We start from the raw sequence: 15,408 nt of genomic DNA, 5'->3' as shown, positions 1-15,408 counted from the left end.
CCACTCATCCTTGTTAGTGCACGCTTGTCAGCAGGAGGAAAATGTTTTCTGACTGCTGAGCAGATAGTGTGACCTGGTCCAAAGTTCAGCTTTCCTCTATCCATGTTTAAAGTTTATGTGCCGGTGCTCAAAGTTGAAAAGGGACACGTGGATTTGATTTCAAAACATCAATTACAGAATAACCTGCTCAGCTACAGCAAATGATATTCCACAAGAACATAACAAAGCAAACCTTATTACTGTATATGATGAGACTGGCATTCAAGTTATACAGTATAACAAAATTTTCATATTTTGAATACACAAGAGGATATACATAATAAAATACAGTGGAAATTCTAATTTTAATTTTAAGTTGAAAAGTGAACTAAACATATACCTAAAATTTGAATTAAAATTCTGGCTCCAAAACCTAGATAACATCCTGCAAAGCAGTGGCATGGAAAGCATCTCATTGCTAAGCACGTACACTGTACACATCCAAACTTACAATCGAGTGTTAGTGAAGTGAGCTAACACTATGCTAATGTGCATACCCATGAGCCCCCACAACTGCCTTGTTAAAATTATTTTTAATGCCCTTGTTTTGTTAGCAAAAGTGTTTGCTTGTTAATGAAGAGATGTGTTTATGGGTGCATGGGTATGTGGTTATGAGTTATCATAGATGCCATGTACAATAAATATTTTTCAAATGAAGTTGTTACGATAAAAAAAAACCCTTCTTGTTTCAAGATATTTTTGAGATAAAGACTTGCTTTATTTCCTTTTTCAACATTAACAGTAAGCTAAGGTCATTCACCTTTAGGCACACCTACCTGGTCAAATAATTCCATTGCTAACCTCATTAGAAGATTAAATCATTCCATCTGGAGACTTGAATATTTTATTTTTCGGGTATACATCATATAACTCATTCATAGACAGATAGGAAGAGGTTTAACTTGAGGTTCAGATAGTCTACAGTAAATTCTTTCCTCTCTTAAGCTCTTAACAGACTCCTCATATTCATCCTGCAAAGAAAATGCATAATTGCGGATGTGGGCTATTTAAAGCCATTGGCTAAGATCAGACAAAAACAAACATACAAATGTGGGAGTGTCTGATGTGGCAGGCAGTTTGTTAGTCACGTTGGAAGGATGGGGGTTAGATTTTGCCTAGTTGGAAGATGAAAGTGTTCCAGTAATTTTACAGGCAGCCATCTGCTGTTCTAAACTCTGCACCTCTTCAGCTCAACAAACAGTGGATATGAAGTCTACTGTACACAACCCTCTAAAAAATGGCAGGTTTTTGTGATGAAAAAAAATTAAACCAAGATAAATCATGTCAGAACCTTTTCCACCCTTAAAGTGAAATTATAATGTATAAAAATGAAGTGAAAAACAATCAGAAACATTTTAGGAAAAAATAGGAAGCATAAAAAACTTACAATAACCTAGCTGAGTAAGTGTGCACACCCTTAAACTAATACACTGTTGAAGCACCTTTTGATTTTATTACACCACTCAGTCTTTTTTGGGTAAGAGTCTATCAGTGTGGCACATCTTAACTTGGCAATATTTTCCCACTCTTTCTGGCAAAAACATTCATCAAATTGATCCATCAACTTGTAAGAGCATCTCCTGTGCACAGCCGCTTCAGGTCACCCCACAGATCTTTAGCTGGATTCAGGTCAGAGCTCTAGTTAAGTCATTCCTTTGTTGATTTGGATGTATGCTTTGGGTCATTGCCATGCAGAAAGGTGAAATTTCTTTTCATCTTTAGCTTACTAACAGACACCTGAATGTTTTGCACTAAAATCAACTGATACTTGTAGCTATTCATCATTCGCTCCACCTTGATAAAAGCCCCAGTTCTGGTTGAAGAAAAGCAGCTGTAAAGTATGACGCTGCCACCACCATGCTTCACCGTGGGGATGGTGTTCTTTCGGTGATGTGCTTTTCTTTGCACCAAACATACCTTTTGGAATTATTATACCATTTGGAATTGGTCTCATCAGACCATAACACATTTTGCCACATGGTTTAGGGTGATTTAGTTGAGTTTGGATGTTTTTTGTGAAGCCCAGACATGTGAAGAAAAGGAGAGATTGTTGTCACATGCAGAGAGTAATCAGTACTTGTCAGATATTCCTGTAGCTCCTTTAATGTTGCTGTAGGTCTCTTGGCAGCCTCCCTGGTAAGCTTTTGTCTTATCCTTTTGTAAATTTTGGAGGGACGTCCTGTTCTTTGTAATGTCACTATGGTTCATGGTACATCTAATGTTTTGGAAATTGTTTTATACCCCTCTACTGATCGATTCCTTTTGAAAAAGTGAGATATCATGGATGCTTTGTAAGCTCTTTGTGGACCATGGCTCCAAGAGTTGGATGAAACCAAAAAGATGTGAAGAAAATCCTACAGAAACAGCTGATCTTTATTTGGGGTTAATCAGAATAATTTCATTGATGACAGCTGTAGGATAATTACTTTTGAACGTGAGATTGAATGTGATTGGTTCATTCTGAACAAAGCCACATCCCCATTTATAAAAGGGGATGCACACTTATGCAACCTGCTTATTGTAATTTTTTTTATTTTTTCCTAAAATATTTCTGACTTTTTATATCCACTGTAGACGTTAAATTTTTATTATAGAGTATACCTATCATTTATGTAGACTCCCATGTCCTGGGAGGTGGTTAGCTCTGATGCCATCAGTTAAATGATACCTACTGCTTTTTGATAGTGCCAGCTCCTCTGCTTGTTTGTGCAGTGGTTCAAATTTTTTCAGTCCAATTCAATTTTATTTATATGTATCACCTTTAACAATAGACACTGTAGTAGTAGCAGCAGCTTTACACAAATCCGGATATTGATTTAGATCCATAATGAGCAGTCCAGAGGAGACAGTGGCAAGGAAAAACTATGATGACATGTGGAAGATACCTTGAGAGTAATCAGGCTTAAAAGAGAAACTCTTTTGACAGTGAGAGTGGGATTATAAATCCTTACACGTCTACAACTGAATACTATAAAACCAAACAGTACTGAGTGTTTTAAAAGCAGGACATAGGACTATGATTACAGCAGCAGTTCTTAGGTACAAGTCGACAGTATCCAGGTGAGATCAGTAGTAATCATGGAAATCCTGTGAAATGAGGTGGTGGTGGTGGGAAATTGGGTTCCAGTCTTTCTTTAGCTCAGGGTTATGGTGGATCCGGAGCCGATCCCAGGAGCACTGGGTGTGAGCTGGGAATACACCATGGATCAGATGCCAGTCCGTTGCAGAGCACCATGCATACACATTCACACACTTAGCCAGACCACCCACTGGCATGTGTTTGAGATGTTTGAGGCGGTGATGCTACTCATTTATCGAATCTAATTTGGAAACCCAGACAGCTCAAATTATTTAGTGATGAAGGCAAAGTATTCAGGCAAAGTATTACTACAGCACTTCTGAATATTAGTCTAAGCCACCTTTTTTTTTTTTTCCCCTGAAAATACTAATATACACTCACTGTCCACTTTATTAGGAACATAATACACTCTGTACACTCATGCAGTTATCTAAGCAGCCAATCATGTGGCAGCAGCAAAATGCATAAAAACATGCAGATATAGGTCAAGAGCTCCAGCTAATGTTCACATCAAACATCAGAATGAAGTAAAAGTGTGATCTTTGTGACTTCAACCGTGTCATGGTTGTTGGTGCCAGATGGGCTCATTTGAATATTTCAGAAACTGCTGATCTCCTGGGATTTTCACAAAAGAGTCTCTAGAGTTTACACAGAATGGTGCAAAAAACAAAACAAAACAAAAAAAACACCCTGTGTGCAGAAAGTCTGCAGGCTGAATCACCTCGTTGATGTGAGAGATCAGAGGAGAATGAGCAGACTGGTCTGAGCTGACAGGAAGTCTATAGGAACTCAAATAAGCAATTTTTACAACTGTGGTGAGCAGAAAAGCATCTCAGAATGCACAACACGTCAAATCTAGAGGTGGATGAGCTACAACAGCAGAAGACCACATCAGACCCACCTAAACCGGACAGTTGAAGACTGGAAAAAGACCACGTGATTTATTTTTTAATCTTCAGCTGTCCTGGTTCAACGAGTCTGTGCCCATGATGGCCTCGGATTCCTGTTCTTGGCTGACAGGAGTGGAACCCAATGTGGTCTTCTGTTGTTGTAGCCCATCCTTTTGGAGAGCTTGAACCAATCAAGTCATTTTCCTCTGACCTCTCTTATCAACAAAGTGTTTCCCCTTCACAGAACTGTCGCTCAGTCAATGTTTTTTGTTTGTTGTGTGTGAAATTCCTAAGAGATCAGCTGTTTCTGAAATATTGATGTGATGTGATGTGTTTGATGTGAACATTAACTGAAGCTCTTGACCTGTATCTGCATGATTTTTTTGCACGGTGCTGCCACAGGCTGATCAGATAAGTGCATGAATATGCAGGTGTACAGATGTTCCTAATAAAGAATGTATAAAAGAATATATTAATAGACTGCATATCCAGCCCTCAGTATTTTACTATCCAGTCATTATACATACTTATTTTCCCCTTGTACATCAATCATAAATCCATTTATCAGTGCTAAAAGTTATGCTCACAGTGAATGTGATTCTCTGCTAGAAACTTTGGGAAGCTCGGCCTTGAGTCATTTTTGAACCAATCATGGAATAAAGAAGTTCCAAACCTATGTCTGAATGAAGACATTTATTTTTACAGGATGCCCTTAGTGTTTGCAAGCAAACTGAAACATTTCAGGAATGAAGGACTAGTGTTAGGTATGTAGTAGAAAAAAAATTAAATACAGACAGAATAGATTATCCTAATACATCACATATGTACTTCCAAAACTATAAGATACTGTACAAGCCCAAATGACTGGTTAAAAATAAGATAAGAGGAGTTTATTGCAGTTTTTATAAAAACTCTTGATCATGACCTGATGTCCATGTAAATCTGCATGTAGAACTGATTTGTTCGGAACTAAGACGCATGTTAAAAAAAAGCAAGAAGAAGAAGATGAAAGAAGAAGAAAACCATTAAAACAGAAGAAAAAAAATATTTACACAGGTTCCACATATCTTTTGCAGGTAATTTACATTCAGCAATCTCTTAAAATGTCTCTCTTCATCTACAGAAATGGTGTGGTTGAGCAGGTTGGAGTGAGTGCCATGGTTCCATGATATCAGCACTTAGCGTGTGATTGTGGAGTTCAGAACTCCAGCCTTGCAGCTGGACTTTGAAGCTTGTGAGAGTTCTCGCTGGAAGATAATCAAACCAACATCATGATTACAAACTCTGCCAGTTTTCATACTGCACCTGCATTTTCTCTTAGCTGTACCATTTGTTCTCTAAAGCAACTGAAATGTAGTGCATTGAAATCATTGACTATGCATACCTGATTGGAATAATGTGTAGTCTCTAAAAAGAAACTATCATGTCGCTCTGTTTACTAAAATGTGTTGGAGAAATGGTCACCAAATACGTGCTAGTTCGTCTAGAACTTCTATCAGTATCAAGAGAGCGCAAATATCTCCCCTTCTCTCTCTCTCTCACACACACACACACACACACTTATTGATTTGTCCTTTCCTGAGAGCCACAGGTTTGCAATTCTGGTCCTGGAGAACACACTGTCCTACACACTGTAGAGTTTTTTCCCGTGCAGAAGAAGGGGTACTCCAGGACCAGAGCTGGGAACATGTGCGGTGAGTGAATGTGCAGTAGAGCAGAGGGGTGAGTGTGGACAGCAGTGAGATTCACGCCATCAGTCTGGCAGAGCAAGCAGCACAAAGTCCAGTTAAACAGGAGGAATTAGAGCAGGGAGCAAATCCCAACCCAACCCAATCCAACCCCCCCACACATGCGTACGTGCTGTGTGAGGACACGTTGGTCATTAGTCAGGTTAAAAGAGGAACATGAGGGTGGGTGTTAATACAGGCCAGGGTGAAAATCATACAGACCTGGAGATGGTTGTGGATTCAATGTTGACATAATCCCTCTAGAACAGAATGCAGAGTTAGACAGGATGACAATGGGACTGGTAAGTACCTGAGCACGGGTGCGGGACTAGCTCCCTGGAAAGCTTATACACATCAGCTTTACAAGTCCAGTGCTCTCACCAATAACGAGCACAGGCTCAACCTCAGTCACATTTAGCTTAATTATCTGTGTTATATCATGTTCCCCTTCTAAACTTCTCTGTGTAACTGGACTGAGTGCTGCGGACAGTAAAAGATGAGGAAATTACCGCAAACTCGGAGTAGGAGCTGGCGACAGAGTTGATGGAACAGTTTCGGTACGGGCTGGAGGTCATGGTGCGCAGCGCTCCACTCAGCTGAGAAAGGTTTTCCTTATTCCTCTCCAGGCCGCGGGGGGTTCGAGTACGAGTGGACGAACGCAAACCTGAACCAATCTGGGATAGACGAGGAGATATTAGGAGAAGGGAATGTTAGAGAAATGTATGAAATGCATTAATCAACCTCAACAGACAAGGTGGTCTGAAAAAGTGGAAAAATTCCCATTAAATTTAAGGGTCTGGTTAAAACGGTTCTTTTTTGGTTCATCAGGATGTTTAGAGACACTGCAGATTAACAATGTAAAAAAAAAAAAAAAAAATCATTCTTCAAAATGTCCATGCAAGTAAAAAAAATATTATAAATATATATAAATAGAATTATATAAGGCAATGACCTCTTAAAAGCAAAAAATGTGACATACTTCCAGTCATTTGCTAACACGTTGATAAAGATTAAATAAAATCATCTTGTTTTTAAAAGTAAGAACTGAGAAAGTCTGTTAAATGTGAATTTAAAATTTTACTACTTGATGCTGCTCCACCCAGTAAACTTCAAATTTCAAAAGCATGACTGTTTGACACATGGCTTATAAAGCAAGTGGTTTCCAGTCATTTTTTGAAAAGTGGTGGCTGAAATAACAAGCAACGCAAAAGACATAACAGTGTCAGGGGCCGTGGCTAAGTGACGAGTGACTCACCTTGCTGGCAGAGAGAGGTGGTCTCATGGATGGAGAGTGGCAGATGGAGCGCAAGGTGGTGTTGGGTGTAGAGCTAGCGATACTGGAGGTAGAATTCAGCTAAGAGACAGAATGCAGGGAGAATTCAGTGCTCTGGAAATGAAAGCTCTGGTTTGTCGTGTTGAAAACAGGAAAGAAAGCTCAGTCACGTACACACACACACACACACACACACACACACACACATATATGGAGCGTTACCTTGCGAGATTTTCCAGGTGTGGGCGCTCCTCCTAGTCTCCTCTTGGTGGGTGTTTTGAGTGCTGTACCATACAGCATGTCCTCTTCTGTCTGCTTGCTCTTTTTCATTTGCTGAAAACATGCAGAAAAAGACTGACTACATTTTCCTCGAGGTGGAAACTTCGAAATAGTCAAAATTACGTGCCGAGATTAAAAATATCATTTAATATCATTATCATTTATTTTCTTCACATATTATGCATGTTTTCAAGCTGATGGACAAACATAGTGCTTATCTCTGTTACTCTCATTCATTCATTCTGGACAATTCTCAGAAGCCATTTTCTAGCACAAGTCATTACACCTATGACTTTAAGCATGCAGACCTGCCACTCCAAAGAGGAATAAAGCATAATACTGCTGGGAAACAAATAGTTAAAAAAATTAAAAAATAAAAACCCAAATATATATAGAAACATTTTCTTTAGTCCTTTTTATGTATAATATCCCTTATAGAAACGTTGAAATATTCCTACATGGTTGACATTTTTCACTATTGATCTGCTGCTCAAACTGTTTGAATATAGATAAAAGCACCGGGCGGGGGGCAGAGGGGGGAAAAAAAAAAAAAAAAAAAAGGCTTGAAGCATTTTGAGTGATAACTCATATGCAAAATGCATGAAGGTTAGCGCGTCTGTGCAGAACTGACCAACAGGAGACTGAGAGTCGGCCCACGCACTGATCATCAGCCAAAACCTCAGAGCACAAAGAGTTAGAAAACCTAAATCTGGAATTTCTCACCCTTCCCATGCAGTAACGAACATTTTATTTACAACCAGTAATTACCCTCTCGAGTTTCTCCTTCTCTTTCTCCAGTTGGTGAAGGTTCCACTGCTCCTCCACGTACTGCATGAAGTGCTGCCCGTTGACCCGGAACTCTGTGGCGTGCTCCGCCTCCCACTGCTCGATCTGGATCTTCAGACTTTTCTCCAGCTGCAAACATTACGCTTCATCAAACACTGCAAGCTTAAACGTTAAAACGAACACAGTGGAATACTAAACTGTGTGAGCATGTGCAGGAGCAAGGAAATGGAGCAGGGGGCCAGGAGCTGACCTTCGGCAGACTCTTCTGAAGCTCTGCTCTTTGCTTCTCCTCCCGTAGCAGGTTGCCTCCTCTGTTGTGAAAGCGAGACGGATCTGTGGCCTTTTTCTGAAGACAAAGGGACAAAAAAAAAAAAAAAACTCCCAGATGTCATCACTTTACATTACTGACCTAATAACAGTGAGGGGTGTGGGACAGACACACAGGGGAACGAATGCTAGTAGAAGAGTGCCAGATCTTACCTCCAGTTCCTGGAAGAGTGTCCAGTTACTCTGCCAGCTAGTCACGCCATTATAAAGCTCTCTGTGCTGCTCGTAATGCTGCTTTAGCCTCTGCTCTTCTTGCTCATGCAGAGTCAGTAGCTCCTCAGTGAAATTATCTTAAATAAACAAAAAAATTAAAGTAACTAAAATGTTTTAACATCAAGACCTACAAAAATGCAACAACTTTTAAAATTAGTGACACACGCACACACACATATATAGACTAATTATATATATATATAATAAGTGAATAACACAAATGGCTAGCATTCTCCTGAAACTTGAAGGATTTTAGTGTTTATTTAAAAAAAAAAACAAAAAAAAAAAAAACAAACAAACACACAACTTGCTCTTCCTTCATGTGCACTACTGAGGGGAAAAAATCCAACATCTGAAATAACAAGGGCAAATGTAAATATCGTGATACGCAAATCACAAGGGCTTGAGATAACAATGATTGTCATTGTGATTCTTCTCCTCAAAAGACCATGAAACATGTATGCTGGTTATGTCACTTTCAGTTTTTAAATACATAATATATACAGTATATAAATAAATAAAGTTGATTTTACACACTTAGAGCATTTTTCTTCAATATCATGCAGCCCTAAAACTAACTATAAAACACTACACTCACTTTCTTCCATTTTGCAGTCATGGCTACTGCGTGCATCTATCCTGTTTGTACAACACCAACACATTAGAGCATTTTACTTCCTCAGGTAAAAGTTGGGGATAATAAACACCTTTAATTTAATCAATATAATCTTTGTATCCATAATCCATTTGCACCCTCAAAGTGTGGCAGGTTTACCTTTCAGCATATCTAATAACAGAATTTCTAAAAATCACATCTAAGGGTTTGACGCAGCTGCTGAAACGCAAAATACCAAAAATACTGAAACTGAAAGATGCCACTGCTCCTGCGTGACATTCGGAAAGCACCATCATACATGTGTGCTCTTCTCAGCAAAGGTAATCCCATAATTCTTTCATGGTAGGAGAGGTGGATGGAACACCACAGTGGACCTAATGGTCATTTTGACTGAGCTGAGGAATCAACTTTGAGTATTGTAGTAATTTTTAAAACAGAATATCGAGATTATGAGTAGACTGTGGAAGATGTCGGAAAAGTCTATCCATCCATCTATCCAAATTCCGTACCGCTTATCCTATACAGGGTCGGGGGAAGCCTGGAGCCTATCCCAGGAGACTCGGGGCACAAGGCAGGGGACGCTCTGGATGGGGTGCCAATAGACAATTTAGAGATGCCGATCAGCCTATAACACATGCCTTTGGACTGCGAGAGGAAACCGGAGCACCCGGAGGAAACCCCCGAAGCATGAGGAGGAAAATGCAAACCCCTGAACAGTCTATAATGTGGCGTTATGATATAGCAGTGAAAGTTGGTATACCAGAGTAATATGCAGCAAAGGCGTGTCTCTGGTCCAGGCTGTAAAAGCATTTCTCCCAGAGGATTTCGATTTCTGCTCTGATTGACTCAATCACACTCTGGATGTTCTTCATCTTCAGCTCCTCCAGGCACTCCATCTCAGCGTGCAGCTGGAGGAGGAAAAGGACACAGACACAGGTAAAACGTAAAGCGTGGTGAATGGAAGGGAGTGTGTATACAACGATTACATTACATATACAGTATATTCTACAACTGATGATCACAGCAGTCTATAGATTAGTCGACAGTTTATTACGTACACGTACCGTGTAACTGCCCTGGGTGGCTATTTTATCAGATACACTTACATACAGGTCGTGAAAAGGTGTACGATTATTTTTCTCTGTGTCATGTAACCTTGCAAGGTAGTGTGTATGATTTTTACATACACCCCCGTTTCACTCACAGCATCCATGTTCCTCTTTTTGCTGCACTGCATGTGTTCAGCAATGGAGTCTCTCTCTTCTTGGGGGATCTGCAGTCTCTCCCACAGCTCCGCGATACGGCTACGGTAGGACACACACGCCACTTCAATCTCTGCTTTCCGATTCTCCAGCTGAAACCCCAACACGGCACAGTTAGGAACAGAGCTCAGCTCCAGCTTTGGCATAGAGAACAAAAATCACACACTCTCAAAAGCAATCTGTTTAGTGTTTTGTCCGTGTGCTTCTCGTGCATTAATCAGACTGATAAAGAGGTGCGAAGAAGTGTGTTGGAGACATTCATTAACAAAACAGAAGTAGTAGCGCGAGTGGTTTTAATAGAGCGAAGGAGAGAAGGTGTGTGTGTGTGTGTGCATTTACCTGGCTCAGTAGTACATTCAGGGCAGTGATGTTTTCTCTCGAGAGGCAGAATGCCTCCTCTTCCTCACACACCACATCTCTCTCAAAGCTAGTGTCGGGCATCTGCTCAAGATCCTCCATAAACACGATGATCTGGCGCTTGATGGACACGAACTCGGAATAACGACGCTCCTAAATGAACAACCTTGAGTCAGTGTGACGATTCAAGACCTTAAAAATCACTGACATTCTTTTCAAAAATATTTTAAAATGTGTACTTTTAGTAACATAAAGCACAACAGTTAGTGACCCCATGAGCTTAAACAGCATATGAGATGAGTGTTCTCAAGTCAATGCAATGTTCTCTAAAAATATTTTTGTTGAACATGTTAAAATACTAATTTAAAGCAATACACTACACTTATTAGCCACTCTATCAGGCAAACCTACATGTACATGAGCTTTAAGTGTACAGATACAGGTGATCTGTTGTTTCTGCTCCACCACATCCATGAGTGAAAACAGACCAGGGGCAATGAAATGGTAGAAGCGTGGAAATGTGTGGAAGCACAAAAGCAGTCAAAAGCAGTTCTTAGTAACAATATTTGAATATGTGGAGCGTTACCTTCTCCTGGTTGCGGCTGGCGATGTGCTGGCGGTAGTTCTGCAGCTGCTGGGCAGAGGGAACGCAGTCGGGATCGATGCAGTGTGGGTTATCACACAGGATATCGCACAGCTCGCGGTCCTGCTGTATCAGACTCTTCAGCTCACTCACGCGCTGGTTCTTCTGCTTCAGCATCACCTTCAGTCGTGTGCGAATCTCCTTCTCCAGCTGCAGCATGCTCAGGCCATCGTCCTCCTGATTACAACAGCAGAGGATGAACATACAGAAGATGTACTGCTTTGTACCGTGAGTACCGAGAACACACGTCATTCTACAGGTTGGTACTGAAATTACCTCAAACGGAGGGAGTTGAAGCTCCTCACACAAACCACCCAGCTCCTTTCGACATGACTCGATGCTGTTCAGCAACCTCTTTTTCAGCCCTTCCTCCTCCGCTATCATCATGTCCAGAAGGTTCTGGAAGATAAAGACGCATTTAAATAAAAAAAAAATAATAATAAAATTTAAAAAAAGGCTAGTAGTAATTGTAAGTCAAGGTACTTCTTTTGTCATTGCAGTGGTTAATACACATTGTGAACATCTATAATGGCCCCTTATTTATTTATTTATTTAAATTAACCATAGCCTTAACACTATATCTGCATGTGTGAGCTGCTATTCAAATTAAAGCACACAGTCTGTCACTATGGTGGAAGTCAGCTTACATTACAGCAGATATAACATTCGTTCCGTCACTAGACTCTTTTTAACTTTCGAAGTTTATTTGACCAAAAAAAAAAACAAAACAAAACAAAAAAAAACAAAACAAAACAAAAAAAAAGCATGTCATGTTAGTTAAAAACACCAAAGCCCTTTGTCTGGAAGACTTTCAGAACATTTAAAGCTACCTCTGAGAGTTACAGAGCTCAGACCCAGTAGACTCCTTCCAGAAATGTTAAATAAACACCGTAAACCCAGAAACCCTAAACATATAGACACTTTCTAAAAATCTGTTTATACGCCATACAGGTTCCCATATTAGTTACTACAGACACATGATTAAAAACCCGTGGTTTATGTAGAGGGGGATGTTGGTTAATTTTCTATAACAGCAGCTGACATTGCAGCTTGTTGTCTCTTCTATAGCAACTTCTCCTTCACAGAAATGTGTGCAGAAGGTCCTTCACATAATCTTAAAATTAATAAATGACGTTTTCTACAAGGAGATTTAATGTATAACATTTTCAGGTTTATTTAGCATTCATGTTTTGTAACCGCTAGGACATTTTTCACTATAGCGTCCATGACGCTTCTTTTTTAAAAAGTTGTAGATTTCTGAGTTGCCTTCTCAAGTGACAGATGCTACTCTGGAAATGTACTTTGGGATCCTGATCATCAGGGTATGAGTTCAAATCCCAGCAAACTTGAGCAAGTCTTTTTAACGCTCAATTTCTCAGGTGTATTCTGTCTCGTTATAAGTTATAAGTCGATTTGGATAAAAGTGTGAGCTTTTGAGATGAGCACATTAAAGTGCAGATGACCCGAGTGAGTGTGTTGTGTTTATGACACTGTGTGTCTGCGCTTCTGCTATACAGTTCTGTAAATGGTGGGATTGAGAGAGCTGTGTACGAGTAAATCACCTTGATGTGCATTTTGACCGCTTCAGTGCGCTGCATTCTCTGGTCCTCTGGTATGCCGATCTCCTCCCAGATGTCCTTGAGGCGACTCAGGGCTTTATTCAGACACGCCACCGACTCGGCGGCATGCAACTCACTGACAAAACACACACACACACTTCAATTAAGTTGCCTTTTTTTTCAGTAATAATTCGCTTACCGAGAGACGACATGAGAGAGATGACGGGCTGATAGAGTCTGCAGCAGTGTTGCGGAGTTACACTATATGGCCAAAGGTTTGTGGACACCTGACCATAACACTCATGTGTTTGTTGAACATCCTATTCAAATTTAATAAGCTCCACTCTTCTGGGAAGCTTTCCACTAGATGTTGGAGCGTGGCTGTGGGGATTTGTGTTCATTCAGCTACAAGAGCATTAGTGAGATCAGGCGCTGATGTTGGTGAGGAGGTCTGGGGTTCAGTCGGTGTTCCAGTTCATCCCAAAGGTGTTCAGTGGGGTTGAGGTCAGGGCTCTGTGCAGGACACTCGAGTTCTTCCACTCCAACCTTCACACACCATGTCTTCATGGAGCTCGCTTTGTGCACAGGGGCATTGTCATGCTGGTGAAGGTAACGCTTAAAGGTGCATTAGGTAAGATTAGCAGCCTCTGCCCAAAGATTAGGTCTCTAACATTTCGGTGGGTTCGATATGTGAATTATTATTATTATTTTTTTTAACTCCTTGAGCTCACTCCCCTGTTCTCATCCACGTTCACAGAGCTCCACCCTCAGGATCTTGTGCTATGTTCAGTTCGAGGTGAGGCGACAGCTTATTTTTAAAACCGCCTACAACCGGTTTTAAAAAATAAACCAAACAAACAGAAACACGTCCCTCAGCTTGAAATTTCAACTCGTCAGCTTGGAGCAGTCTTCTCAGCTACCGGCTCCTTCCCTGTTTACGGAGTGACGTCAGATCAACATGGCCGCTCTCACTGTGAACAGCGTAAAGTCCCTCTTCTCTACTTTTACTGAGTTTATAGCAGGATTGGCTTTAGAGCGGTTCATATACAGATACAGCACTCGGTTAAATCTGTAACACTGACTATATTAATCACTGGTTTGAGAAGATAATCATCAACATTAGAGATATCACTCTTATAACACATGGCTAGCTTGTTACTAATGCCGTGTGCTGCAGTTTCAGTCCATAATGTTGCATGAAGGTTTGAGGTTCACTGCAGTGGAACAGCAGCAGCAGCCGCTCAGGCCTGTAACTGTAAAAGTGCAGTTAAAGTCGCTGGTTATGAGCTTTACGTTCTCTGACAGAGTAACAGTAAAAAGACACTTTTGTAGAGGCGTCCATGTTTTTCCTGAGGTGGGAAATGATATTATTACAACTCACAAATTATCACTTACTAACTAGGCACCATGAACACAGCATGAGGTGGCTCATAGTGTGTGTGTGTGTGTGTGTGTGTGTGTGTGTGTGTGTGTGTGTGTGTGTGTGTGTGTGTGTGTGTAAAGTGATTGACAGGAGGTGCATCCAAACACAAACAAGCTTCCGGACCGGAAGTCAATTTTCAAACAGCTTTTCTCAGCGACTTTATAAACTTCTGCCAAGGCCAAGACTTAATCCATTGTATTTTATCATGTTCTAAAATATCTCCCAGATTATTTGTACAAGTAAGTAATTAAAAAAAACGACTGTTGCACCTTTAAAGCTACAGTACACAAAGACATCATGTACAATCATGTGGAAGAGTTTAGGGAAAGAAACACAAGAACATTATTAGCTTATTGGCTTATTAATATCCATAATTCTGACATTTCTAAAAGAAAACATCATACAACTATTAGGAGAGGCCAACTTTACATTAATTAGCTACTTAGCTACCATAAATAACCAGCATTCTTTTTTTTGCATTAATTAGCTGCATAGCTAACATAAATAACCAGCTAATTAACTGTAATAAAGCTAGAGTAAATGCACTTATTAGAATACATGACTATATTAAACTATTTTCCATAAACAGTATGAATAATACTCAGCTTGCTAACTACACACATGAACAAATATCTAACATTACACCACTAAAGCAGCATTTAACACGAAATTATTATCTTGTTACCTCTTCCTCATCGTGGAGCTCGACCAGAATCTATTTTCACCATAAACCAAAAAAAAAAGAAAGAAACAAAACAAAAACAATCACTAAATTCCCCACTTTAGCTTCAGCTAATCTCTGCAGTACTGCGTTCGGTATAAACCCCGACTTTAGGCTGAAACCGTTCCCTGAGCGATTCAAATCCCGCGTCCTCGAAGCTGATTGGCTGAACCGGCGAATACGTCATCGAAACTAAATCCCAGCGATCTGATTG

The 15,408-nt window shown here is 40.2% G+C and overlaps 1 protein-coding gene across 2 annotated transcripts; it reads right to left on the bottom strand.

Moving 5' to 3' along the window:
• Positions 1-4,686: 4,686 nt before the first annotated feature.
• Positions 4,687-15,316, bottom strand: prc1a (protein regulator of cytokinesis 1a). Of its 2 annotated transcripts, XM_034307719.2 has the most exons (15): positions 15,159-15,316; positions 13,054-13,186; positions 11,768-11,890; positions 11,435-11,668; positions 10,831-11,001; positions 10,434-10,583; positions 9,990-10,137; positions 8,554-8,690; positions 8,324-8,419; positions 8,056-8,202; positions 7,231-7,341; positions 6,991-7,089; positions 6,245-6,409; positions 5,958-5,995; positions 4,687-5,255 (listed from the first exon to the last, which is right to left on the bottom strand). In XM_034307719.2, the coding sequence occupies exons 1-15, from the start codon at positions 15,167-15,169 to the stop codon at positions 5,207-5,209; spliced, it is 1,812 nt and encodes a 603-aa protein (XP_034163610.1). In that variant the 5' UTR covers positions 15,170-15,316; the 3' UTR covers positions 4,687-5,206. The 2 variants fall into 2 exon arrangements, with proteins under 2 accessions (XP_034163610.1, XP_034163611.1); XM_034307720.2 differs by lacking the exon at positions 5,958-5,995.
• Between the last annotated feature and the right edge of the window lie 92 nt (positions 15,317-15,408).

This window comes from Pangasianodon hypophthalmus, chromosome 9, assembly GCF_027358585.1.
Source record: "Pangasianodon hypophthalmus isolate fPanHyp1 chromosome 9, fPanHyp1.pri, whole genome shotgun sequence".
In the NCBI taxonomy this organism is placed as follows: Eukaryota; Metazoa; Chordata; class Actinopteri; order Siluriformes; family Pangasiidae; genus Pangasianodon; species Pangasianodon hypophthalmus.
The sequence above is the reverse complement of the archived record's forward strand: the minus strand, read 5'-3'. Positions and strand labels throughout refer to the sequence as shown.